This window comes from Parambassis ranga, chromosome 7 (genome assembly GCF_900634625.1).
Source record: "Parambassis ranga chromosome 7, fParRan2.1, whole genome shotgun sequence".
Lineage (NCBI taxonomy): Eukaryota > Metazoa > Chordata > Actinopteri > Ambassidae > Parambassis > Parambassis ranga.
Window position 1 is genome coordinate 6,102,433 of NC_041028.1, and position 27,367 is coordinate 6,129,799.

At 41.6% G+C, this 27,367-nt stretch overlaps 1 protein-coding gene across 1 annotated transcript; it reads left to right on the forward strand.

The window, feature by feature from the left end:
- Window positions 1-5,724: 5,724 nt before the first annotated feature.
- slc12a5b (solute carrier family 12 member 5b) lies at window positions 5,725-26,150 on the forward strand. The gene is made up of 26 exons (XM_028409142.1): window positions 5,725-5,779; window positions 19,463-19,563; window positions 19,641-19,781; window positions 19,973-20,119; window positions 20,479-20,533; window positions 20,641-20,771; window positions 21,092-21,339; window positions 21,426-21,637; window positions 21,714-21,881; window positions 21,974-22,072; window positions 22,154-22,211; window positions 22,357-22,531; window positions 22,628-22,746; window positions 22,842-22,940; window positions 23,089-23,208; window positions 23,288-23,392; window positions 23,483-23,651; window positions 23,741-23,936; window positions 24,047-24,216; window positions 24,287-24,418; window positions 24,536-24,643; window positions 24,841-24,957; window positions 25,143-25,291; window positions 25,693-25,707; window positions 25,793-25,926; window positions 26,059-26,150. Exons 1-26 carry the CDS (start codon window positions 5,725-5,727, stop codon window positions 26,148-26,150), a joined length of 3,315 nt encoding a protein of 1,104 aa, XP_028264943.1.
- The last annotated feature ends 1,217 nt before the right edge of the window (window positions 26,151-27,367 follow it).

Below are 27,367 nucleotides of genomic sequence, written 5' to 3' on the forward strand. Positions count from 1 at the left end.
GAAATGTATACATATGGCCATATGTATTTTTACTCCTCTTGCATGTATTTCAGATAACAGATTGCACAACAAGTGTGTTGATGCTTTTTGTGTGCTTATGTTAGGTTCACCGAGGTTGTTAGGCATCACTGCCACTCCCTTTTATATCTGAGAATGACAAGAAGAAGAAAAAAAGTGAATATAGCTATGAAAGCTCTTAACTGGTTTCAGAATAAATGCAAAAGGCTCCCTTCAATGCGCTTGTTGTCCTCAATGTCACATATTTGTGGCTGATCATGAAACAGCAGAAAGATCTAAAGGTTTTTTTTTCTCACAGTATTGGTGCAAGCTCAGATTCCTGCAATCCTTCTTAAGTCCAAATTTAAATTCCAGTGGGCTGTTATGAAGGAAAAAAGTAAAATTCTCCAAGCAGAAACTCACAGGAAGCAGATGTCAGAGGTAATATATTGCAAAACATTTGAAAAGAGTTTGACAAGAACACGTTGTAAGTATGATTGTAGTGCTATTTACTAACACGGAGGACTGAGCAGGGTGCTAATTTGAATGATGACACTCGAAAGAAGCAAATAATCAACAGTTATCGGACTTGGGAACAAGCGTACAGACAGTCTGTGTCGCCATCTGTTGGTCTTCAGCCAGCACAGCAGGAACTCTCCTCAGTTAAAATCCCTGAAGCAGAGAAGCGGTAGTTCATACTGGGTTACAGTTTACAAGGCCTGAACAGTGTAATGGAATCCAATCCAGGAGGCCTGCAATAAAATGCCTCTTGAAAGCATAATGTGTTGGATTTGTGTCAGAAAAAGCACTTTGAGGCCATGAGACAAAGCCCCTTCTGAACAGTGAGAGGCATACAGTGATGGTGTTTATTGCCGAGCTTGTTTTGCATCATAGTTTATGGGTGTTAACTCATAAACAAACTGAAACAAATACATGTAACTAGATAACAAATTAGATCCATTTTATTTGTTTGATTAGATGTAAAACACTCTCAGGATGTGTGCAGCTCAACAAGACTGATGTATACAGGTTAAATAGAAAAAAAATAGGATAAAGGAGTAGTTCAACAAATTTAGAGAGTTTTTTTTTCCCTTTAACCATAACACTTGATTTAAAGGTTTAGAGAGCAATGGTGGTTTGGATTAAAACAGAATCTGGATGTTTGAATAGATGGCAGTGTCTTCTGAGTTTAGAGTGAAGTGAGGAGATGCTGCTGCCAGTCACTGATCCCTCAGACAAGCTACAACACGTCATAATTCTGAGAGGATTGCGCTGCTAAAAGGGATTACACCATTTTTTTCCTGGCCAAAAAACTGCTTAAAACCACTTTGATTAGAGAGAAAAATAAATTCATGACGATCAATTCAGAATATTTCTGGAGGCTGATTATGTTCTTGTGGGATTGATGTTGCCGAATCATAGACAGATGAAAGATTATTTGGGGACAGATATGTATCACTGTGACACATAGTGCAGCGTGTGAAAAATAACCTAAAGCTTGCACCGATTTAATGAGAAGCGGAACATAGGAAGTTTACGTTGAGGCTAAAAAGTACACTAGAACACATAAAACCCTGGGAAACACACATGGTAACTCACAAAGACAAACCAGGTGACAAAACGCAGACAAAGGGAAGCATAGGACTTAAATAGACGAAGGTAACAAGACACAGGTGAACACGATCAGGGCGGGGCGGGCAATCAAACACAAGAGAAGTAAAACACATGGGAAAACATGAGGAAGATAATATCTGTTATTGATGGGTTTTTGGGGTGGATATCTGGATTTTTGCATCATCAGAACTTTCAGTTAGGCTAATTTTCTAGAAATTGTATTTCCAGCACCCGAGCTATTTATGGTATATTGTGAAACATCTGATATTACACTGGTCTGTCTCTTAAAGAGATTGTGCATCACCTTTTTTTACAACCCATTTTATATTCATGTGTGAGATCCATACTGTTCAATAGTGACCCCCGGTTTTATTGAACCCATCAGGCAAATCTTGTAGGATCCCAAAGGCAAAGACCAAACTGGGGTCATGCAGGGGACAAACCCGTAAATACATAAAGCCTAAAGCCATAGTTTCAAATATTCTATGTGACATCTCATTCATTCAGCTGAATACTTGCTCTATACTGCAGCTAGAGGATTTATGTGTCCTCTGAGATCTGGGTGCGTCTGTGTGCAAGAAATTGGCTCAAAGTTTGGTCTTGAGGGTGAACTCTTTGCTTCCTTCAATCCCCTCTCCCTGCTTGCTTGGTTAGATCAGTTTTAAGCTTAAGTCACTCAGGAACAGAGGAAAGACATGGAGGTCTCCTTAGTTAAGTGCCTCACCTTGGTCACCTGAGTGTCGAAGGTCAAAAATGATAAAGATTTTTAATGTATTGACTTTGTTGTAGTGAAATAATGCCTTATGGTGAGCTGCTACAGACCTGAGAGCATCATTTTGGATGGAAAATTGTGATGGATGTGCTTGAGAAAGTGATCATTTCTGCCTGACAAATTTAGAACAGGTCTGTCTCTCATCCATCCTGCCGGCTGCTGCCAGAGCTGTAATTCTTTGTAGCAATAAAATACATTCCTAAGAAGATGTTTCCAGAATGTTGACGGCCGGAAGGTTCCTCATCTTTATTTACAGTGCATGGTTGGCTGCATTGGTCTTTGTACTTCAGTGCAATGACTAGTATTTTCCTGCCCTGGCATGAACAGTTGGAGGACATTGGGTGTATGTTTTGCATTTGTCTTAATGAAGTAAAACCTCCTCTGTCTAATTTTAGCTCCCGTATGAAGCTTTTTGAGGTGTGACTGGGGTTAGATTTTTGTCTGCTCAGCTGTCAGAGGAGCTGAATGAAGAGCTGAGAGTATCTGAACAGGCCCTGTGCTTGATCAGGAAAAAGAAAAAGTGGATTTCAGCCTGGCACTCCATGGCCTTAATCTGCAGGATTAGGCCGTCAGAAAGTTCACTCCGGTGTGTTGTTTGTGTCTGTATGCATACATGTGTGTTCTTGTGTGCCTTCTTCATTTGTAGAAAACTGAAGTTTGCCTTACATGTGCTTGCAGGCTGTTGTACACTAGCGCAGGTGTGAATCAGTGAACTCTGGTATGCAGTGCCACATGTGCAGCAGCGGCAGCAGCAGCAGGCAGGCCAACAGGCAGTGTGGGAGGGAGGTGCCCATGGGTTAAGAGCTAAAGCCGCTTGGCCCAGATGAAGATGGCTCTCAGGCTTTCTGCCAATCAAAGCCCAGCCAACAGCCCACTCTCACTGACAGGGCAGGGGAACGGTGAGCAAGGCCACATGCACACTTACCGCCAACAGTGGACTGTAGACAAGAGGCAATGCATGGTGATGGTGTATAGTGTTATATCACAATGATAATGACAAAGAGTGAGGGATGTACTTGAAGTTGTATGTCCCTAAAGCTGCTATATATTATGTTTGATGTTCTACATGTATATGAAAGACGAAAAACAAACATAACATTTGTGAATGTTTCTGACTCATCACCTAATTCCCATCAAATTATTTGAAGTTGAAGACCAGGAAGCTGTTCACAATACTGTAATCCATGTTTTCTTTGGTTGTGTGTGTCTGCAGGAAGCAACATAGACATGAACTGTAGAACTTAATAGACCAACTTTGGCATTTGTATATTTGCTGCTGCACAATGAAGACTATGCTTGAAAAAAAAGTAAAATGTGTGAGTAAAGGTATCTCTGATCTCAGTTCAGCATTTCACAGCTTTCACTCTCCTGCTGTGTAAGTAATCCTTGCTGACTTGTTAAGTCAGGATATGACCTCACCATACATCCCATGTATTGCCATGCAAAGTGAGGTGTTAACAGAAGCTAACCTCTGTATTCTGCTCCTCACACCTTCAGTCCTGTTGAACATAGAAGTCTGCAGAACTGGTGTCAACCACTCAGCATGCATGATATTTCATAGCTACACCCTGTTCACAGGTACACCGAGAGTCACACACATAAACAATGATATAATTCTTTAACAGCAGAGAATAGCAAAGCACCAGCTTAATCCATGTCAGGGGACGGATGATGACATGACGTGCATGGCAATGCCAGGCACCAATAACCTTTTTATGATCGATTATGTTGCAGAACTCTCTTAATGACATGTCTAACACTTGTCATCTTCTTCATGTATTGTCTGTTAATGCACTTTTATTGGTACTTTATAATCGCTGTTTAAAATAGTTGCTTTCATCTCCCCACTGATTTAAATATTATGACATCATATTATTATGCTCCTCTTTTTTTACATGTTAGAGAGAACAAGATGGAGTCTGTGGCTGGTTTCAGTCAGTAAGGATAATGTCTCTACGAACATCTGCCAAAACTCAGAGCTCATCTAACCAGAGATGGCCACACAGTTCACTGTGACATAATGTCAAGCACAAAAATACTAATGGTTTGGGAGGAGGAAAAAAAAACGCTTTCCCCTCCCCTCCTTTTATCCATTAAATGTCAGTTGTGTTTTTGGCCATTCTGTGTTCATCGCGCGGCAGGTGGCATGGATTAGTGATGCTCTCTTAAATTCAGTATGGGTTATGATACAGAAGCTTTTTACTTGTCACATTAAGCCATTTTCTCGTCAATCTTTTCCTCGGCTTCTCTTTTTATTTTACTTCTTTTCTTTTGCAGTCTGTTATTTCTTTTACTAGAGTTCTCCTCTGAGCCTGGGGTCCTTTCAGCGACCTCCAGGGCACAGTAATTGCAAATCATTAAAATCTCAATCATAGTCAGAAGGGTTGGTTTAAATGTAACAGAAGGTTGTCACGTGTCTAAACCTGAAATTTAGAAATATTAAAAAAGACAGAACATTAAATTTCTCATATATTCACTCAGAGGGACAGTCTGTCTTTCTTTTTATGTCTTTTACTTACTTCTTTTGGATACAAACAGTGACTTTTTTAGAGGGGGTCAGTTCAGCCTGTTTGTGTGTGTGTGTGTGTGGTACCTGTGAGAGGCTTGCATTTTAAGTTATACAAGCGCAGCCTGCAGCTCTATGACAGATAATGGGCCATGGCCATGCAACCAAATATAAAAGAGAGAATGCAGGACAGGGGTGGAGGGGGAGAAATATAACAAAAGGGGATGAATGCAAAGTAATGAAAATGGAATCTCGTCTTCTGTCTGAAAAGAACATCAAAGGAGATGCTTAATCTCAGGAGGCAGTATTTTTTTGTTATCTGACATGCCTCCCCTCTGTCTCTCAATCCCTCTCCATCCATCCCTCTCTCATGATGAGATGGATGATGATGACCGTGCGTGTGAGAGAGAGAGAGAGAGAGAGAGAGAAAGAGGGAGGGAGGAAGAGAGGGATAATACCTTGTGAATACATGATGAATGTAGTCATCAGGCTTAAACTGACTGGGGGGCGAGTAGCGCACAGAGACCAGGAGCGTGCATGTGACACTGAGCACCACCATCAACTCTCCCCTGCAGCCGCTCTCAGTCTCTCTATCCTCCTCCTGAAGAGAGACAGAGGGAATCACGCAACAGACAAGTACCACAAGTACCACAGAGTCTAGCCCTCCTGTGGTTTATGCTTTTAAGTGGGCAACCGGTGGAAAGAAGCAGAGAGACGCACAAGTGAAGAGACATCTCATCTTTGGCTGCAGCCCACCCAGAGCTTTTTTTTTTCTGTCAGGAACAAGATCAGGAGCGGTGCTTGCTTTGCGCGCAGCCTGAGGAGGAGAGAGGGGATGATGAACAACATGACAGACTGCGAGGAAGGAGAGGGGGGACCCAACAGCCAGGGTGAGTGACGAAACCTGCCACACAGAGAGGAGTGTGTGTGTGTGTGTCAGTGTGGAGACGCTGGTGCGTCAGTGTGCGTATGTGTCAGCGCGGGGGCTGACAGGGAGCACACACATGTGTCAGTAAGAGAAAGTTTGGAAGACAAGTCGTCAGTTCAAAGAGATGAGAGTTAGTTCTGCATCTGGTTCATTGTGAGTTAAGTTGTCCGTTAGATAAACTGATGCACACGTGTGTGTGGAAAATTAACCAACAAGTGGATGAGCTGTCGTCAGAGATCTGCCTGCTCCATGGCACCTTCACTTGCCTCTCGCACATCTCACCTCCTGCAGCTGCATATGTAAACCTCCATCTGCTCCTCTTTATCACTGACTCACTGTTGGTGTTTAAACAGAAGATTGTTGAATTTTTTAAGTGTTATAATAAGGCCAACTTTGAGTTCAAACTGTGCCAGTAGATTTACGCACAAGATTTCCAGCAGACCGGCTGCAGCGTCTGGGTAAACTGGCCTTTCACTCTCAAGTTCATCCACATCTCTCTCCATCAAGGGCATCTTGCCCAGGGGCGATATCTGCCTGTTATAATGGTGAAAGGAAGGGTATTTATATACAAGTCTGAGTGTGCCCAACAACACTAAGACATTTTTTTTGGCCTGCACCTGCACCACTTGCTGTATATAGTAATGATTTAGACCTAAATGTGGGATTTTTTTCCCTTTTGATTTCAAACACTGACACACACATACACTGATATTAAAATACGTTTCAGTATAATATCTTGAAGAGAAACATTCTGGTTACTGTATCAGCTGACTGGCTTCACATTCACCCGAAGGCCTTTTGTTTGACAGGATTATGGCAGAAAATTGGATTACAGAGGCCCTGACTTTGTATCAAGCAGAACTCTTTCTTTCATTCATCAGCCTGAACAAATGCTCAGACACATTCACATCTTCTCAGCTCCACTGTGTTTTGTGTATTACGTCAGTGTTGAATTGCGATGAATTACTGTAGTGGGTATTTAATATATAGTCCTTAGAAGGAACATGTAAGTAATGGTTGTTATACAGCACTGTAATTACTGCAATAAAAGTAACTACACCTTTGGCTTCAGGTACTACTAATACCCCATTTAGAAGAGGTAACTTCTAAAAGGTTCATTGCAACATTGTCCATAATCTTTCACATCAGCTTGCTGAATTTTTGTGGCCACTCTTCAAAGCAAAACATCTTAGTGCCTGTTTTCAAATCTGTCCTTTAACCTGGCCTCCCATAACCCACTATATCTCCTTTTCTGAGCCATTTTCTTGTGGAATTGCTCATCAAATAACCTTACCTGGTTTATAAATGAAAATTGAAATCAAGTAAAAAAAAAAAATTAATGCAACATTACTTGCATTACTTGCATATCCCTGTCTATGACAAGAATTTGAAGTCACACCATGTAACAAAGCGACAGCGACCTTTTTGCTTTTTAAAGGTCATTATGTGAGCTACAGCATCACACTGCAGGGGTGAATAATGAGGTGGCATTCAGGGTACAAGTGTAGCACATGACACGCTGGAGTGTGATCAGAACACACAGAACAAGTGTATATAATGAGTGTCCTAGCTGAGATCACACCTGGACAGAAATACCATCTCATTATAGCTCTGCTTGTTTCAACAGAGCGGGAGGTGACAGATTGATGAAATCTCTGGAGGGTGCATGTTCACCACTGGCAATCAGAATGAATGAGTTCTAATCAATAAGAATGACTGTGAGGCGAAAAGGGAGATTTGTCATAGATGGTTTAATTAAATTAAATAAAATTATTTCTTTAAGAAGGCGAGTAATATTCAGAATAATGTCCTACAAGATGGTCATTATGTAACATACATATATAATACCCATAAACAAGAGAGACAATGCTGTCAAATACAACAACCTGACAGCTTTAACAACATGTAACATTTACATTATGTAACATTTCAGGCTAGCAAACAAGTTGCAGCTTACTCTGTCTCTGCAGGGTGATGGAGATGAAGGTGGCTGAACAGCTTGGTTGTATTGACCTCTATTAAAGGTACTGTTAATCAGCTTTTACAGCAGAAATGTCCTATATTGTTACAGCTCCACTGTAAATGTTGCAAACTGCAGAGACACTGTTTGTATGGTGTGGAGCAGCTGGTGCAGGAGATCAACAGAAGTCATGTCAATGTCAACATTTTGGCAGCATTTTTATAAAAGCATGTGTGTAATGCAGAGCCAGAGGTGGGGATTTTAGGATAGCACTGCAGCTGATAGATGAAAACAAACAATTGGTAAAATTCTTTCATCAAAGCAAAGCACTATGAGGTATCACATGACTGTTGTTGGGGTTGCATTAAGGTTTGGCTCAGTTGGTTAATAGCAGGCTGCAGAAGTTAGTCATTCCTGTCCTTGTCATTTGGGTCGGTCAATACGAGCTGCGGGGGCAGATGGTCTGGAATTACCCTCTTGGGACCGTTTAGACTGAGAGATTAAACCTTTGTTATAAAGGTACATCCACAAATACACAATATACAGTTACAGTGCAAACACACATCATTGACAAGAAGATGACACGCTTGTGGCTGTGCTCATCATCTGCAAACTGCCAGCAGATGGAGAAATATACCATAGATTTATTGACAGTGCTGAGTATTGGATGCACTTTAACAGCTGAAAAAATCAATCCAGTGAAAAGCTGTGATTTAAGCTAAATGCTGATACTGCTATAACACCAATGTTTTTTAGGTGTCAAGTCATGAATGTAATAATAGTATATATATATATGTGTGTGTACACACAGTCCAAAGGGCATTACAGTGTATTGAAGGAAGCTGCCTGGGGTCACAAAAGCTGATATCTCAGATGCAGGAGAAGATAAAGGAACTTGCCAATATGCTTTTAACATGTCCAGCTTGCTTACAAACAAAGCTGGACCAACCTTATCAATGCATCTATCAGTGGCAACGGATGTGCATCGGGAACAGTGACAGCATTAGCATAGCATGCATCACATATGGATGGTCTGAACACATCACATACATACTGCATGTGATGCGTTCAGACATGATGAAGCCAAAGGTAGCACATGTATCAATTTTCATTGATGACCAAATGCAGAGTAAAAGCAATGCAAAAACCGTGTCACAATCACAAGTGGAAATAAACCGTGACTGAAAATTCTTACAGCACATAATGGGAATCAAACCCACACCTAACAACCCTGTGCAGCTTTACAGATAAAAACCTTAATTTCACCACTTGTTACAATTCATCCTCTGAGGACTTCTGAGGTATTTACAGTAAATTTCATGTCTTCAAACGTCAATAAAGTCAGTTGGATGCTTTTTGAGTTGGCTGAGCTCAGCAGGAATGTAGGGCTGCAAAGGCTGGTCTGAAAATGAGCAGTGTTCCTGATTCAATCCAATCCATTGCATGCCTCATCTAATTTAGCCTAGCTTAGCATAAAGACATGAAGCATAGCTAACCTGACTCTAAACTCTAATTCTAATTATTGTTATCTGTTTTTTTAAGATGCTAATGAGCAGAATTTGGATGAGCAACTGATGGCCTATTCCATAAAACTGACACATATGAACCACCTGCCCTCGCTAACGCAACCACAGCCTGCTGAAATGGATTTAATCTGCTTGCCAGATGTTGTTAGCAATTTGTCTGATTGCCCATACGTTAATGCAGAGTGTCCACTATTGTAATTATCTGAGAGAGAAGGGCCACCTGACACATTAACATCAATGCAGATGACACGTCACTGTGTGTGTGTGTGTGTGTGTGTGTGTATTAAAAGGACTGCATTTCTTATTTCTATTATATGTATATCATGTTACATCAGGTTATAAATATCTGTTTTTATTTAACAGTATAGCTGACAGGAGGCAGTCCACCATGTTAATCCAGCTGGCTAACTATCCAGTATAAATTTCTTTTGTAACTGTAGTCATGTAATTGTACATCAGGTATTATCTCGCTGCATTATGTAAAGCCACTCTTCTCTTAATGCCATATAATATAACAAGGATTTTATTATTGCTGCTTTACTGTCATTTCATTGATGTGTCCTCAATTGATTTAAAGCTTTGTTGAACTGCCTCAGGACAGAAAACACGGCAGTTGATTATTATCAGAGGAGGTATGTGTCTGTCTGCGAAGAAAACAGTAAGTTAAATCAGTGACTGCCTTTAATCTTCTATTGTCCTGAGTAGTGAGTGTGCCACTTTAATGGAAAGAACGGGAAGGTCAGAAGGATGACGCTGGATTGAGGTCTTGTGTGCATGTATGTAGATTGATCCAGTTCAATGTGTTTAATGCACATCCATCCATCCATCCATCCGTCCATCCATCATCTGAACCCACTTTGTCCTGCAGTGCAGGGTCACGGAGAATTGGAGCCCATCCTGGCTATCTACGGGTGAGGGGCTGGGTACACGCTGGACAGGTCACCAATCCATCACAGTGCACACCTCACACACTCACACCTACGGGCAACTTAGAGTGACCAATTGACCTGAAAAGCATGTCTTTAGAATATGAGAGGAAGCCGCTTAATGCACATATATAGTCTTTATCCAGAATAAAAGCCCTAGCATTGACCTCCTATACTGAACACATTTCTTTCAGTAGGTTACTATAGATGATTATCATCAAGAGTAATCCAAAATACGGAGAGAAAAAAAATTTTTTGGTCAATGTAACATGTCCCTAACACAACTGCCTTACAACTCTGCTGTCTTTACTAAGACCAGGATCCCATAGCAGAGGCAGACACTATGAGATCCAGAGACAGAGCAGCTGAGCTGCAGGAAGAGAAGGGGGAACAGTGACAGAGCTCTCCTGTAATCCTCCCACTGAGCTACAACATCTCTCCCACCAAGTCATCTTAGATTGGAGATTATGACATTCAGGGTTGTCTAATCCTTTCTCCCTCATTGCTTTCTCTCACTCAGCTTATGGCAGAAGAAACAGAGATCATCACTATTTTTCTTTATGGCCAGTTTTTTATGCTTGACAGGAAAATAACCGGTATAGGTTAACTCCTATTGATTAACATTTAATATTATTTTTGCATATTGTTCATATAAATGTTCAGCAAATCCTAAATATTCACATTAACTTTTTAAAAGTTTATATTTTTAAACCTTATACAAACAGTATCTTAAATCGATGCAAACTGTGTTATTTTGAACTCAGCACATGTATTTTTCTCCTCACTTCTACATTTACACACTTCATCAAGCATGTTGTGGAGCATATGGCTCCCATTTTTCTAGGAATTGCCTTTAAAATAAAGAGTGAGGAAGAGACAGTCCTCTGATGGTGACAAATATTCATACAATGTTGTCAGCTTCACACGATGCAGTAGTTTGGCCTGCTGTGCACGGAGAATATCCCGCTTCTTCATGTGATATAAAATCACACCCATTGACCTTCATGCACCCTGGAGTCCTGCTAGCTGGGGATGAATCATCATTTGATGGGAGAATAAACAGTGTGTGCTGCATGTACAGATGAGTTATTTTTTCCTGGTTCCACCTCTGTATTGAAGGGGCAATTATAACATTAATTATAATATTAGTTTTATTTTATTTTATTTTATTTCTCAGTCTCTTTTAAAATTGACACTAACATAAGGAACACATTATCTTAGTTTGGGTCAGTCACTATTAAATGATTATATAAGCTGTTCTCACTGGCTTAGAAACACAGAAGCAAGGTACTCTCATTAACTGCAATGGCCAGTTGTCACCAATAACCAAGTGCTGCCCTCTTTACTCAACATGTTCATATGTGTTGGAACAGTAAAAGTGAAGACTCAGCATGAAAAAGCTGCACATCTGGACCTGCCAAGGCTGGTTTGAATTTTCACCTTTTTTTAGGTTGTCATGTAAACATCTGTTGACAAGATGACAGAAGTTTATGTCAGTGTTTGTTCTGTGCTTAGAGGTGGGAAACGTGTTGCTAGTAAAATCATTTACTGCCACACACACACATCATTATGAGTCACTGAGATTTTTAATGCTCACGACAAGTTTCAGCATCATGTGGACACTTTTAATGTCCACTTGAAGTGTCTTGTTTTGTGTAAAGTGGGTCTTTGGATTGTTGACACATCAGTGCAGATTTCTGGCTTCCTGAAACCAATGCTTGTCCCTTCTCTCTCACAGTTTGCACTTGTAACAATAACCATGGCCAGGTGCCTGCATCAGATTTGATGATGGTGCTGGGTGAAAGGTCAGGGGATCAACAGAGTTACTGGAATGTATCCTCTGGACACCATTGATGTTTGTACAAATATTCAAAGTAGTCTTTGAGATGTTGAGCAGTGTTTAATGATATTTTAAGTTATGTTTTGCCAGGCAGGTACATGGAGTACATGTTCTGGCATATCAGCAGTTTCACAAGTCCACTAACCCTTGTCTTTAATCAGTCAGCAGGCAGGTGAAGTTTCTCCACCATCTTCTATCTTATCATGAGTGAAAAGTTGGTTTAACCTGATCCATTAACACCAACAGCTTAAGTTTTGTAGATGTCAATAAGCATTAAAATAACCAAGCTTTGTGTGTCCTGTGGTTGTTTTGCAAAATGTGTTAGTTGAGATGGGACACTCCAACATGGCAGCAGAAGAAATGGCAGAGAAGCTTGTTGTAGAGGGGTGTGATCACATTGCAATAGGTGCTGTAACTCCCTTATCCAGCTCCACTCTCCCTCCAACTTTTTGACCATATTGGGAGTTTATTTCTGACACTGTCAACATGGCGATGGTCAGAGCCTTCTTTGGAAACCCTTGGGTGATGTGACAGTTGTTGCTTTCCCTGCTTGTGGTGAACTGATTCTACATGGTGCATTCACTCAATATTGTGTCTTCAATCCTGTTTTGGTGGAAAGTTTAACTTTTGATGTTCATTTTTGGCAGAAAGTCTCACATGTTTCCCTGCTGACTATTTTCCTGGGAGGCGGACAGACAGACAGACACTGGGGGGAAAAAAGTGTCAGAGAGGAGATAGATTTAAATTAAACAAATGACTTCATGGAATTAGCCTTAATTCTACGGTTACAGCAGGCAAGGTGAAAATGAATGAAGACCAGTGTGTGGTTGATGTAATTGTGTAGTTGCTGTGCAGCTGATTGGTGCCGTTCCCTCACATGCGGAAGTTAATTTCTGCCTCCCTCCGTGGCCTTCAGCAGCTGCTGGATAATCCCCCTGAGCCTGGGTCCTATTAAGCTTTTAAAAGCCGGTATAAACTGCCCATTTTTTAATAGCCATGTCACATCAAGGGTACAAATCTGCACCAGCCACTGCCTTTCATCTGCATGCTCTCTGTCACTGTTCAGCCCGCCGTGACTTCAGCAAACACATGTTCAGATCTGTCGTCTTCCTGAGCTGATCACTTTGGATCAATAGGGCTCAGGTGTGTGGAGTTTAACACTCATACCACTCACACTGAAGCCCTAATTGGCTAAAATCATATACACACATACATGGGAGCACCATTGGCACCAACCCTTGAGTTGGAGGCTTGTACATTTTCTCTGGATAACTGGCCTCATGGCCTTTTGCTTGATTCCACAGCAGCAGCAAACTAAAGCAGCCAGTTACTGTTCTTCTTCTTTCTTTTTTCTTTTTTAACTGTGTGAACGCAGCTTAAAGTCTTAAAGGAGTGAGACACTCTGAGACCTCAGACTGTGACCCTTACTGATTAACATGGTAAAATTCCTCAAACTTGTGTAAACACTTTTTGATCTGCAGTCACAAAACCAAAGCTGCATCAGATGGAGCTTAAAGGGAACCACTGACTTACTGCAGTGTAATACAGTATTGTGTAGAAATCCTAAATAAATAACCAATTCTTTATAATATCACTGAACTGTCTTTCTTATCTAAAATAGTTTCTGGTGCCTGGTCCTGGGCAATCGTCTACTGTCTTTATACTGCCTCACCTAACATAATACAGTGCTGCTTGAAAGTTTAAATCCAACAAAGAGAGTTCACTGTGCCAGTCCACTAATATTTGGTTCCTAATAGTTTGTATTATACCTATATTTAGAAAGTGGAAAAATATTTGTCTCCAGTATCGAATATTGGAAAACAAGTTAAAAATGCTGGCTTTTCTATTACTACTATTTTTAATACCTTTCCAGGCCTTCACACATTAGTTATATACAGTGGGGAAAAAAAGTATTTAGTCAGCCACCAATTGTGCAAGTTCTCCCACTTAAAAAGATGAGAGAGGCCTGTAATTTTCATCATATGTATACCTGAACTATGAGAGACAAAATAAGAAAAGAAAATGTAGAAAATCACATTGTAGGATTTTTAATGAATTAATTGGTAAATTCCTCAGTAAAAGAAGTATTTGGTCACCTACAAACAAGCAAGATTTCTGGCTCTCACAGACCTGTAACCTTTTCTTTAAGAGGCTCCTCTGTCCTCCACTCGTTACCTGTATTAATGGCATCTGTTTGGAGTCGTTATCAGTATAAAAGACACCTGTCCACAACCTCAAACAGTCACACTCCAAACTCCACTATGGCCAAGACCAAAGAGCTGTCAAAGGACACCAGAAACAAAATTGTAGACCTGCACCAGGCTGGGAAGACTGAATCTGCAATAGGTAAGCAGCTTGGTGTGAAGAAATCAACTGTGGGAGCAATTATTAGAAAATGGAAGACATACAAGACCACTGATAATCTCCCTCGATCTGGGGCTCCACGCAAGATATCACCCCGTGGGGTCAAAATGATCACCAGAACTGTGAGCAAAAATCCCAGAACCACACGGGGGGACCTAGTGAATGACCTCCGGAGAGCTGGGACCAAAGTAACAAAAGCTACCATCAGTAACACACTGCGCCGCCAGGGACTCAAATCCTGCAGTGCCAGACGTGTCCCCCTGCTTAAACCAGTACATATCCAGGCCCGTTTGAAGTTTGCTAGAGAGCATTTGGATGATCCAGAAGAGGATTGGGAGAATGTCATATGGTCAGATGAAACCAAAATAGAACTTTTTGGTAAAAACTCAACTTGTCGTGTTTGGAGGAGAAAGAATGCTGAGTTGCATCCGAAGAACACCATACCTACTGTGAAGCATGGGGGTGGAAACATCATGCTTTGGGGCTGTTTTTCTGCAAAGGGACCTGGACGACTGATCCGTGTAAATGAAAGAATGAATGGGGCCATGTATCGTGAGATTTTGAGTGAAAACCTCCTTCCATCAGCAAGGGCATTGAAGATGAAACGTGGCTGGGTCTTTCAACATGACAATGATCCCAAACACACCGCCCGGGCAACAAAGGAGTGGCTTCGTAAGAAGCATTTCAAGGTCCTGGAGTGGCCTAGCCAGTCTCCAGATCTCAACCCCATAGAAAATCTTTGGAGGGAGTTGAAAGTCCGTGTTACCCAGCGTCAGCCCCAAAACATTACTGCTCTAGAGGAGATCTGCATGGAGGAATGGGCCAAAATACCAGCAAAAGTGTGTGAAAACCTTGTGAAGACTTACAGAAAACGTTTGACCTCTGTCATTGCCAACAAAGGGTATATAACAAAGTATTGAGATGACATTTTGTTATTGACCAAATACTTATTTTCCACCATAATTTGCAAATAAATTCTTTAAAAATCCTACAATGTGATTTTCTGGATTTTTGTTTCTCATTTTGTCTCTCATAGTTGAGGTATACCTGTGATGAAAATTACAGGGCTCTCTCATCTTTTTAAATAGGAGAACTTGCACAATTGGTGGCTGACTAAATACTTTTTTTCCCCACTGTAATTTTAGGAGATTACACTCCTGATGGTACTTGCTGTACTGCAGTGTTATTCTGGGACATTGACACATTAACTTCAAGGGGCCCAAATTAGCTGACCTGAAATAAACTCAGATAAAACGAGCATGCCGTTGTCACCTTTTTCCTCGGTACATAAAGCTTTTAGAGACGCATATCTTCCATTCACAGCTATAAACCTTTTACATTTCTTCAGTTGCAGGTGTAAATCATCGATCTCTTGACCAGTAATTCCTGTGTTATGTGATCAAAGGAAAAAAGTGCTGATTTTATAACACCTGTGTGAGCTTGGCCAGATTACAAGTAGTCCAAAGTGCTACAGACAAGACAGACAGATAAGTTGGTTCTTGGTTTAGTGCCAAGCTTTGACTTTTAAATTACAGTCTTCAGACAGAGGAAGGCAGAGATCCAATAATTTTTCACAGCCCTCAGGTACCAGACTCACTGACTCTCTGAAAAACAACACATTTTTTTAAATGACCTCGATGTGAACTGTAGTGAATTTGTCCCACTGCTGTGTTGCATTTAAGAGAATGATAAACATTTACAAAAGTGAAATAATACTTGAAATATAAACCTTTAAAGAAACAGTTGCTCTGCTCTTTGGGAAAGGCTTGTATTTTACATGCATGTCTGACCCACACTGAAGTACCATTAAGAGCTTTGCAAACTAAAATCTTATAATGAATGGCAAAATTTAGTCCGAACGTGATCTTCTTAAACTGAAGTGCTTTAAAAAAGTCACAGCAAGATGATCTAAATGGAAATATGTTTACAGCTGATTTATCCACTAAAATCATTTGGTTATAAATTCTCAAATATGAGGATTTTAAAGCTTGTAAAGCTGGGCAGACAATTCCCAAGGCTAAAAAACAGAAATACCCAGTGCATGTCAGGGGCCACAATAATACTTTATGCTCTGATGAAAAAGAGAAATGGCCTCCCAATTTTACATCAAAAGGATCTGCAGAAGGATTTGCACAGCTGAGCTCTCACAGGGAGAGCAGATCTTTCCCCCTTCTGGACCAAAGGATTTCTGAAGACCATGCTACCTGTGTAGGATTATTGCGCAGACAAGTAATCCTAATATATTGTCTGGACATCTGTTATCAATGTGGATCACCATGTATAGTATGTGCATCCTCAGGCATTATTTCTTGAAGTATTAAGCAGCTTTGTGATGTTCATTTTTACAGAAAAAAATAAGAGTCATGCCAAAACAGGACATCTGCCTTCAGACGCAGTATAAATGCTGCCAAAAGTCCACAAATGGAACTGGAGGGTTAACCCAAAAGGACTAGGGTTTGTGTCCGAATGGGGATCGATCATTTTATTAGGACACTTCAGGATCTGCTGTGAACATCCCTTCAATCTCCTTTTCTGATTAATGCTACTAGAAAGAAACCTGCAGGCTCACCAGTGACATCACAGGGCCCTGATGGGTTCAGCAAGGACAAGTTGCTGCCATCATAGAGTGAGCGGAGTCATGTGACCATGTATCCCAACAAAGACAACAACCAGATGTGCACTATAGCTGATATCCAGTTGGAGGAGGACTTAGTTGTAGTATTACAAACATCTACATGTTGCTGCATAATAAACTATTACATTAAATAAACCAAGCAGCATAATGACATGCAGAGGGATGGTTTGTGTAACCTTGTGTGACATGATGATGGATCAAGAGATCAATTCATGTAAGACCTCTGACCCGGTGCGTGGCTGCGCTCCAAGGTCACTTACCGATTGACATAAAAGATGAGGAGGGTGCCGTGGCCTCTAATCTGAGGATAGAAATACGCAAATGAGGTTTGTGTTTGTGCGGCTTGCAAATGGATTATTGTTGATTGTTTGTGTTTGTATGTGCAGATTTAATAGCTCAGGACATACACTGCAGTGGAATCTTTTCTGAAAGATGTTTATCGTGCAGCAGCTCTGAATCCTATAGAAATCCATCACTGCTCATTTACTGACTCTAACACAAAGCTTCATCGCATGTGTGCCATAAAAATGTTTTAGAGCCGCTTAACTTGAGGGATCAGGAGACAAAACACAAACAACACTGTGAAGTATTAGGTGTGCTTTTACCTAAAACAGACACAAATATGAGACATGGCATGGCATTTACTAAAACATGGGTAAAATGCACATTTTAAAAGCTGATTTCATTCTAAGCCATAGTAGCAGAAATGCAGGTTTAAAATCGTGGTGGATTACAGAATGCTCAGGTGTTTGGCTTCTGCATCTCAACCACAGCTAAGAGTGGAAATGAATGCTTGACTGCCCCATCAATAGTCTGCACACACTTCTTTAATGCCAAATGTCGTATTACATAGCCAGAGAAAAGTGGGGTGGAGTTTTCAGGTGTTGCGGACACTGATTAAAAATCTGGACAACATGAAACTGAAATGCTCTCTAATCCAGTTTTGACAGGCGATGCATCTTTAGGAGAGCATTGCATCGTTCAAAGGATTATGTGCTGTGTGAGAGCAGTTTGGTTGGCATTTGACCCTCCTCTTTGCTTTAAAGATTAGTGTATAATACCGCTGCAGCTAGGGAAAATTGGAAGAGGTGACTTATAGTATCATTTTGAGTAACCAAAAGCTTTTGTGCTGCCAAATGTCAGGCACTTCTTATGACTGAAACAGGTTTTTGCTTGTTTAATTATTATTCTACACCAGATATGGAAATCTGTAAGTGTTGGAAATCAATACAAGATCGTCGGTCTTGGACTAATCTATATAAATTCTATTATGTCTAGACAAGGGACTGGACTAATCACATTTGAGCAGGCTTTAGTTACATGTTTGTATACAAACACTGCAATGGATGGTCTTACTCTGATGGCCTCACATGGTCTGAAAGTGAATATATGAAATTAAGTACTTTATTGTCATTTTTTAACATGAACAGTATACCAATGGATGCTGTAGATAAACTCGTCATGAGATTGTGATCTTGCCCTTTCAGGCAGTTCATTCATGTTGTAGCAGGCTAGACTTGTTACCATGGTCATCTAAGTTCATCCCCTTCCAGCTGGTTTTACCCTTTTCCTGCTGGTAAACAGTGGGTATACATCACACCACATCCTGCTGGATTAAATATCACTCTACTCCACACAAGTATGATGATATTTCACACAACTCTGGGGCAATGTAACCTGCTGGTAAGCCTGTCCATCTGTGGAAAGGTTTCCCTTTTGGGATTAAGAGACCATTCTGTTGTTCTGCCCTGCTTATTGTTACTACATCAGGCTCTAAATACAACTCACTATAAGAGTTAAACAGGTGGGAGTGTTTTTTTGTTGTTGTAAGAACGATTAAACTTTTCAGCCCACTCCAGCTCTGGGGAAAACCTCTCATGGGATTCACATGGAGCAAAGCAGGCTGCATCTATCTCAGCTGTACAAAGTGACACATTAGTAAGTTGGGCATGAGTCTGTACAGCTGGCTGCAGTGTTAAGCCACTATACAATCTGGCTCTCTGAAGTCTGACACTAACAAAACGCTAACTTAACAAAAGGAGATAACAGAAGAATGTAAGGTGTGTGTGTTCATGTGTGTACCTGGTGACAAAACATACACAACAGACAGAACTGAGCTTCGCAATTTAAACAATTATTAATCAAGAAACATTTTTTACAAGATAGTCTCACTTATCAACACCACATGGTAGAAAGTCCAATACACGTCAATAGAAATTCTTTAATGAATGGTAATCATAATACTTCTTTTTGTATTGTAGTGGGGTTTCCCTGGAACCCAAGTCTCAAAGCATGGCATTAAATTAAACCAGGTGGTTTTGTCTTTAATATTCAGTTCTTAAACAGTGGGGCAGACAGCGGATCCTCCTCCATAACACTTTTGTTGTGTTTCAGGTGATGGAAACCCCAAAGAGAGCAGTCCATTTATCAACAGCAGCATGGCCATGGATGAGAAGTCCCAGCAGTATGATGGCAAGAACATGGCTCTGTTTGAGGTGACGACTGCAACAGTGAAACCAGTGCTCGCTGCTTATCTCCATGTATGATGTACCTAACATGTGTATGTCTGCAGGAGGAGATGGATACCAGTCCGATGGTGTCCTCTCTGCTCAGCACTCTTGCCAACTACTCTAACCTGCCAACAGGCAGCAAAGAGCATGAAGAGGCTGAGAACAATGAAGAGGGGGCACGTCCATCTAAAAAACCTGTCAAGGTAATGGACTGTAGGTCATGTGATCTCATGAAATTGTTCACTTGCCTCGCTTTTGTTCCATCTGACTCATCATTTATTGGCTCTGATCAAGGCTTAAATCAGTTACCCTGCATTTGGAGCTTATGTGCCCTGTCTAGATTTTGCTGTTGTTTCGCTATCAAATTTCCAAATATAACTTTTTTTGTTTTCAGGCTCCTCAGCTGGGCACTCTGATGGGCGTGTACCTGCCATGTATCCAGAATATATTTGGAGTGATTCTCTTCCTGCGGATGACGTGGATGGTCGGGATTGGAGGCGTCTTGGGTTCATTCATAATTGTCTTCATGTGTTGTTCTACGGTAAGAAACTCCTCAGATACAGATCTTGCTATTGTGATCTTGCTGGAACTAAACAGAGCTGTATCAATGTGTGATTCAATGTGTCTTTCACACTCTGTCATACAGCTATCTTTGTAAACTGCAGTAGTATTTGTCAGTTAATTGGATCTGTCCTATTCCACCCTTGAAGTGACAGTATGTGCCAAACCAGCTGTGTAGGCATCAGGGCCGGATGAATCAGACTCCTGTGCTTCTGGATATTTATCTCCTGCTCACTCTCTCTCTGTTCACCAAGTTCTTGCTGTCAGCCATGTTTAATTTGCCCACCTGCTGCCTCCCAGAGTCCTGTAAACCCCTCTGTTGTTTGCTGCTGTTTTCAGACCATGCTCACAGCCATCTCCATGAGTGCCATTGCTACAAACGGAGTCGTACCAGGTGAGTGGAGACCCAGGGGACCTGTGTTAGAGTGTAATGGAGTGTATTATTGTCTGTTTGAAAGAGCGATCCACTGAGTCTGTTGTGTCTGTGTTTCTGACCTACAGCTGGAGGCTCATATTACATGATCTCTCGCTCGCTGGGGCCGGAGTTTGGTGGAGCGGTCGGGATCTGCTTTTACCTGGGCACCACTTTTGCAGGTGCCATGTATATTCTCGGCTGTATTGAAATTCTGCTGGTAAGTAGATTTAGCTCTTAAATACATTAATTTTTTGTGCTCTTAATTCATTCCATTCAGGTGTATCAGTTCTTGCTTTACTGCTTTAACTGCACATTATTCATTTAATTGGTCACAATTAAATTAATTGGTCTAAATGTCTGCTGAGAACAGTCCTTATTATCTTTTGTCCTTTCACACCATGGTGCACTACACAGTCCAGACTATGAATTTATGATATATCATATATGGATTTACCACTAATATATAGGTATTATCTCTGAACAGTAATGCCGCACACGTGTTCTCTCATCCTCTCTTCTCCACCTCCATTCTTTCAGATTTACATTGTACCTCAAGCAGCTATCTTTAAAATTGAGGGCCTGGAGGGGCCAGAGGCGGAGGAAGCGCTGCTCAACAACATGCGGGTGTATGGCACCATAGTTCTGAGCTTCATGGCGCTGGTGGTGTTTGTAGGGGTCAAATATGTCAACAAGTTGGCGCTGGTCTTCCTGGCCTGTGTCATCCTGTCTATTCTGGCTGTTTATGCTGGAGTCATCAAGACCGCCATTGAACCTCCCGACTTTCCGTAAGTGATGCTTTCACAGGTAACAGTCTGTGTTGACGTAAGCTGTGAGTACACGATAATAGTGATGCTGCTGACTGTGTTTGTAGGGTCTGTCTCCTGGGAAACCGAACCCTTCTCTCTAAAGGATATGACATCTGTGCAAAGGTCATAGAAATAGACAACGACACCGTCACCACCAAGCTGTGGAGGTCCTTCTGTGATTCTGAGTACCTGAATGCCACCTGTGATGAATACTTTAACAACAACAATGTCACAGAGATACAGGGCATCCCCGGGGTCACGAGTGGCATCCTAGCAGGTGAGTATTCATCAATACAGCTTTAATTAGTTTGTCTCATGGGGTTGCTCTATTTGCATTGATTTGTTCCTGTCAGAGAACCTGTTTGGTAACTACCTGGAAAAAGGTGTGGTCCTGGAAAAGCGTGGAGTTGCATCTGATGCGGATGTAGACAGTCCTGTAACAAACTCCAACCGCTATGTCCTGGCTGACATGACCAGCTTCTTCACCCTGCTGGTGGGGATCTACTTCCCCTCTGTCACAGGTCAGCAGCATATAAAGCAACAAGTGCCTCTAACAGCGAATGTGATGGCTGTGGTACTAAACACTCATTATTCCATCTGTGTCCACTCACAGGTATCATGGCTGGCTCCAACCGCTCCGGAGACCTGCGTGATGCGCAGAAGTCCATCCCCATTGGCACCATTGCAGCCATCTCCACCACATCCACTGTGTGTATCCTTCACTGAACCAAGACGGAGAGCTGATTATTATCATGAAGTCAGATGTGTGTTCCTTGACAGCTTTTTTCCTCAGACATATCATGTGTGGTGCTGTTTGGTGCTTGTATAGAGGGAGTAGTCCTAAGAGACAAGTGAGTGATGTTTGTATGTGTTTTAAATAAGGGACTAATGTACTGTGACTCACAGCTAAGATTCATACATGCATGAGCACCTCTGGAACATTATCATTCAGTGCATTATTACAGCTTTGAACACTTGTTCATTCTCTCTCTGCAGGTTTGGTGAAGGAGTCAGTGGTAATCTGGTGATCGGTACACTAGCATGGCCGTCTCCATGGGTCATTGTATTTGGCTCCTTCTTCTCCACCTGTGGTGCAGGACTTCAGAGTCTGACAGGGGCCCCACGTCTCCTACAGGCCATTTCACGAGACGGCATCATACCCTTCCTGAGGGTGAGCAAGGAGTAGCATTCAATGTCAAATCTCTCTCATTTCATATCCCACCTTATACCTGCATTGTTGCACTTTTTTAATTTCTTGTTGTTGCAGATTTTTGGGCACGGCAAAGCTAACGGCGAGCCCACCTGGGCGCTGCTGCTCACAGCTAGCATCTGTGAGATCGGCATCATCATTGCCTCCCTGGATGCAGTTGCACCCATTCTTTCTATGTAAGCACAACCAGTTATGTTCATTGCAGAAGACACGGACTGCTGTATAAATCTTTAAGGGTTTCCCTTTCCTTCATGTGCTCATTTTTCTTCAGGTTCTTTCTGATGTGCTACATGTTCGTCAACCTTGCCTGTGCCTTGCAGACTTTGTTGAGGACACCAAACTGGAGGCCACGCTTCAAGTTCTACCACTGGTCAGCTAAAATATGATAGAATTTACCAATAAACATACTGTCTTGTCAGTCATTGTCTAAGTTAATACAGATTAATGCTGGGCTTTTTCATCTAGCTGTGGCAGATATTCCCAGTTAGACCAAACATGTACCATCCTGTCCTCCACAGGGCTCTGTCTTTCCTGGGTATGAGCCTGTGCTTGTCGCTCATGTTCATCTGTTCCTGGTTTTACGCCATATTCGCCATGGGCATCGCCGGCTGCATATACAAATACATTGAGTTCTGTGGGTAGGTAATCATGGCTGTTAATAGTCATGGCACTGTAGAAACACACCATATGCTGACCCATTACTGTGCTGTGAGACAGAGCTGAGAAGGAGTGGGGTGATGGGATACGTGGCATCTCGCTCAGCGCTGCACGCTTTGCTCTGATGAGGCTGGAAGAGGGGCCACCACACACCAAGAACTGGAGGTCAATATAGAACAGATGAGTCTGTCATGTTTGGTTTCTTCTGCAGTTTTTTAATTTGGTTCACTGTCCTGCTGCTTTCTTTATCATTAGGCCCCAGATTCTAGTTCTTGTCAGCGTCGATGCTGAGCAGAACGTGGAGCAGCCTCGCCTGCTGTCTCTGACTAACCAGCTAAAAGCAGGGAAGGGTCTGACCATCGTTGGCACCTCTGTTCAGGGAACCTTCCTTGATAATTACACTGAATCGCAGAGGGCAGATCAGGTTTGTCCACTGTTGATTACTCCCTAAACTCTGCTACATTACTACATGAGCAGTAGTATAATTTCCACTTTCCTCCCATGTGTGTGCAGTCTTTGCGTAAGCTGATGGAGACTGAGAAGGTGAAAGGCTTCTCTCAGGTAGTCATCTCCTCCAACCTGAGGGATGGGACATCCCACCTGATCCAGGTTGGAGGACTTGGAGGTCTGAAGCACAACACTGTGATGGTCAGCTGGCCGCGTAACTGGAAACAGCACGAGTACCACCAGCAGTTTAGGAACTTCATTGGTAACTCTTCTGCAGAAATCTTAAATGTTTCATTTCTCTTTACCTCCTTTCTCATAAAAAGGGTGTAATAATTATTAACTGGAGCAGTAAATTCATGTCTCCCTTTGCAGAGGTGGTTAGAGAGACAACTATAGCCAGTATGGCATTGTTGGTTCCCAAGAACATCTCTAGCTATCCATCCAATGGTGAGCGCTTCACTGAAGGCCACATCGACGTATGGTGGGTTGTCCATGACGGAGGCATGCTGATGCTTCTCCCCTTCCTGCTGCGCCAGCACAAGGTGTGAAACAAGACACAAATTTCATCTGCAGACACTCTCTGTAAATAACAAGGCATATCTTGTGCCTTAGGTGTGGAGGAAGTGCAAGATGCGCATTTTCACTGTGGCTCAGATGGACGACAACAGCATCCAGATGAAGAAAGACCTCATGATCTTCCTCTATCACCTACGCATCGATGCTGAGGTGGAGGTGGTAGAGATGGTGAGAGATTCGTCTGGCACATCCTCACAGACATGCTGTTCGTGTTTGTTATCCAATCTAAATTATGTGATGCTGCTTTAGAGCTGTTATTCATGAAAGTGTGTTTTCCCCCTAAAGCATGACAGCGACATCTCTGCCTACACCTACGAGAAGACCCTGATAATGGAACAACGATCACAGATTCTCAAACAGATGCATCTGACCAAGAATGAGATGGAGAGAGAGGTAAACCAGAAAAAGTTTATATGGGTGTCACTGCAACAAAATTACATTCACCTTTGACAAACACTCATTGTGACTTTTTCATTATCACTCGGTCTGAGGCAGGTTTATAATTGTCTAGACTTGTTTTTTTTTTACTGAAGAAAGGATGAACTCCAGGGGGAAATTAGAAATTCTATGCTTCCTCTTAATCATTATAGATTCAAAGCATCACAGATTCATCCCGTGGGTCCATCAGGCGTAAGAACCCATCTACCTTGAGACCCCAGCACAGTGCTGAGGAGGGCACCAGTGTGGCAGAAAAACCAGAGGAGGAGGTAATGCTGCCATGCTGCCCCACCCCCCTCCTTCTGCACTTCCTCCTCACCTATTCCGTCAGCTGTTATAGCAATGTTTTAATGGTTGCTCAGTGATTTCACACTGGCATCTCCTTTCTCTCTTTCATTGTGTCGTACTGTTGGTGTTCCACTCTCAGTCTGTGGCTGTCTCCAACCCAAAACAGGTACAGCTGATCCACAGTAAGAACACCTCCACACCAACCAACCCCACAAGTGCCACATCCCCTGCTGCGCCCACAGGAGGCGCTGCCAAGGGGAAGACGCTTTTAGTGGCAACCCCAGAGGCAGGCAAAGACCATTTCAACATGAAGCCGTGAGTGACCCTGTTCATTCAGCAAAGGAAAGCAGACATTACACACACTCAAGGACATGGGTCAGTCGTAAATATTTGTGTGGATGATCGACCTGTGTCCCTGCAGCCTGATGTAAACGAAATTGACAACTCAGTGTTGATTCAAAGGTCTGGACCAGGCAAATCCTGGGTTTATTGAGAGACCTGTTCTTTTACATGTGACTAAGAGAACTTTGAATCAAACAATGCACTAAAGATGGTACAAAATATGTGTAGATACAGTATAATGTAATAATGTAGTGATAAAGCTGGTTTGATATTATAGCAAAACAAATCGACAGCAACAAATGCAGCTTCCTGTGTGTGCAAACATGTCCTGTATGCACTTCATTCATTTTGATTTCCTTCTGAACGTGCTGCAGGGAATGGGAGAACTTGTAAGTACTGAACATGTTACTGAATGAGTTGAGCAGCTGATTTGTGAATCAAACCCGCTGTGACCTGCAGTGTCTTTTATATCAGGAACCAGACAGATTTAAGGCGTATGCATACAGCTATGAGGCTCAATGAGGTCATCACAAAGAAGTCCAAGGAGGCAAAACTTGTTCTGCTCAACATGCCTGGACCACCAAAGAACCGCGTGGGCGATGAAAACTGTATCCTTCTTCTCACCTCTTCTTTTTTTATATCTTATCTTTTATCTTTTTTCTATCTTTGTGTGTTAGTTCAGATTATTATCACTACAATTATATGTGGAGCTACAATCCTTCACTGTGTTTGCGTCTCAGATATGGAGTTCCTTGAGGTGCTCACTGAAGGTCTCAATCGGGTCCTCCTAGTGCGCGGAGGTGGACGTGAGGTCATCACCATCTACTCGTGAAGGTCTTCTAAGAGAGCTGACACAAACGCTCCTCCCTCCCTGTCATTCCAGGAAAATCCTCTCACTCTGGTCCTGTCACATGCTGCCACTCAGACTGCAGTGTTTTTGGCTGACATCAACTCATGTACATCCAGCCGTATCTGTTAACCTTTATCCTCTCAAGTACACAACCACACAGTCCCCTCACTCTGTTCTTGACTTGTCAGCTGATATCAGCAGATGGGAAGTTCAACAGTCAACTCTTCACTTTCTTTTCCTACAGTCATCTCTGAAAGAGGAATGTTATTTATCATTTTTCTTATTTTCTAAAATTTAATATTGATCTTATCTATGTATGTTATGTTTATTATGTCTGTCTTTGTTTGGTTTTGTCTTTCATAGTGTGGGTGGAAGTATCCAAGTAATCACACCAGAGTGATGCAAACATTCAATAGTGGAGTATTAAAAAGCAGAGTTGTGAGAGCTGATGTAGTAGATAAGCAGGGGTGCACTGGGAAACTGCACAAATATATATATATATATATATATATATATATATATATATATATATATATAAAATTGATTTACAAGCCTATTAATTACTACACACTTAATATATGTGCCATTCATGTCAGTCAACATGTTAATAAAAAGCAAAACATATGTCATTATTGTATCTTAGTTCAACAGTCCTCCAGCCCTTATGTAAAGTATGCTAGAGAAGGTTCACATTCTGCTTCTATTGTAATATTACATACATTATTTATCATAATTATTTAATATGTGGAATATATCAGAATTTCTAAATTATATTCTTATGTCACTTTTTATTTCATAAAGGTTTTTATATGATTAAATCATCCTAACTTAAATATGATATGTATTTTATAAGTGGTGAGTGCACTCATCAAACTCCACTGATTCTATGAAGTTTTGTAGGTTAAGACCAGCATAAGAACATACATATTTTCTGACAGAAATCCAAACATGTATGCACACCTGATTTGATTTCTTGATTTTCTTATTCTCTCTTAGTGTAATGTACAGTGTTTCATTTTATGAACAAATTCTTCATCAGCTTCTAGCAAGGATTTGTCAGCATGGTTGTGAATATGGAAGACAAAAGTCCTGCACTGTATTCCATTGACACCCTTTGTTTTTTCATGTAGCCGACATAAAAACCTCCTCATGCACATTAGTTACTGTCAAAACATAAGACTCTGCAGTAGACTGCAGAA

Bases quoted from the DNA above. Each gene is read 5' to 3' on its own strand.
- slc12a5b (XM_028409142.1), top strand. From the start codon at position 5,725: ATGATGAACAACATGACAGACTGCGAGGAAGGAGAGGGGGGACCCAAC. The intron at 21,340-21,425 runs GTAAGTGATGCT...CTGTGTTTGTAG, and splicing joins ATTGAACCTCCCGACTTTCC to GGTCTGTCTCCTGGGAAACC. The intron at 21,882-21,973 runs GTCAGCAGCATA...GTCCACTCACAG, and splicing joins CTACTTCCCCTCTGTCACAG to GTATCATGGCTGGCTCCAAC.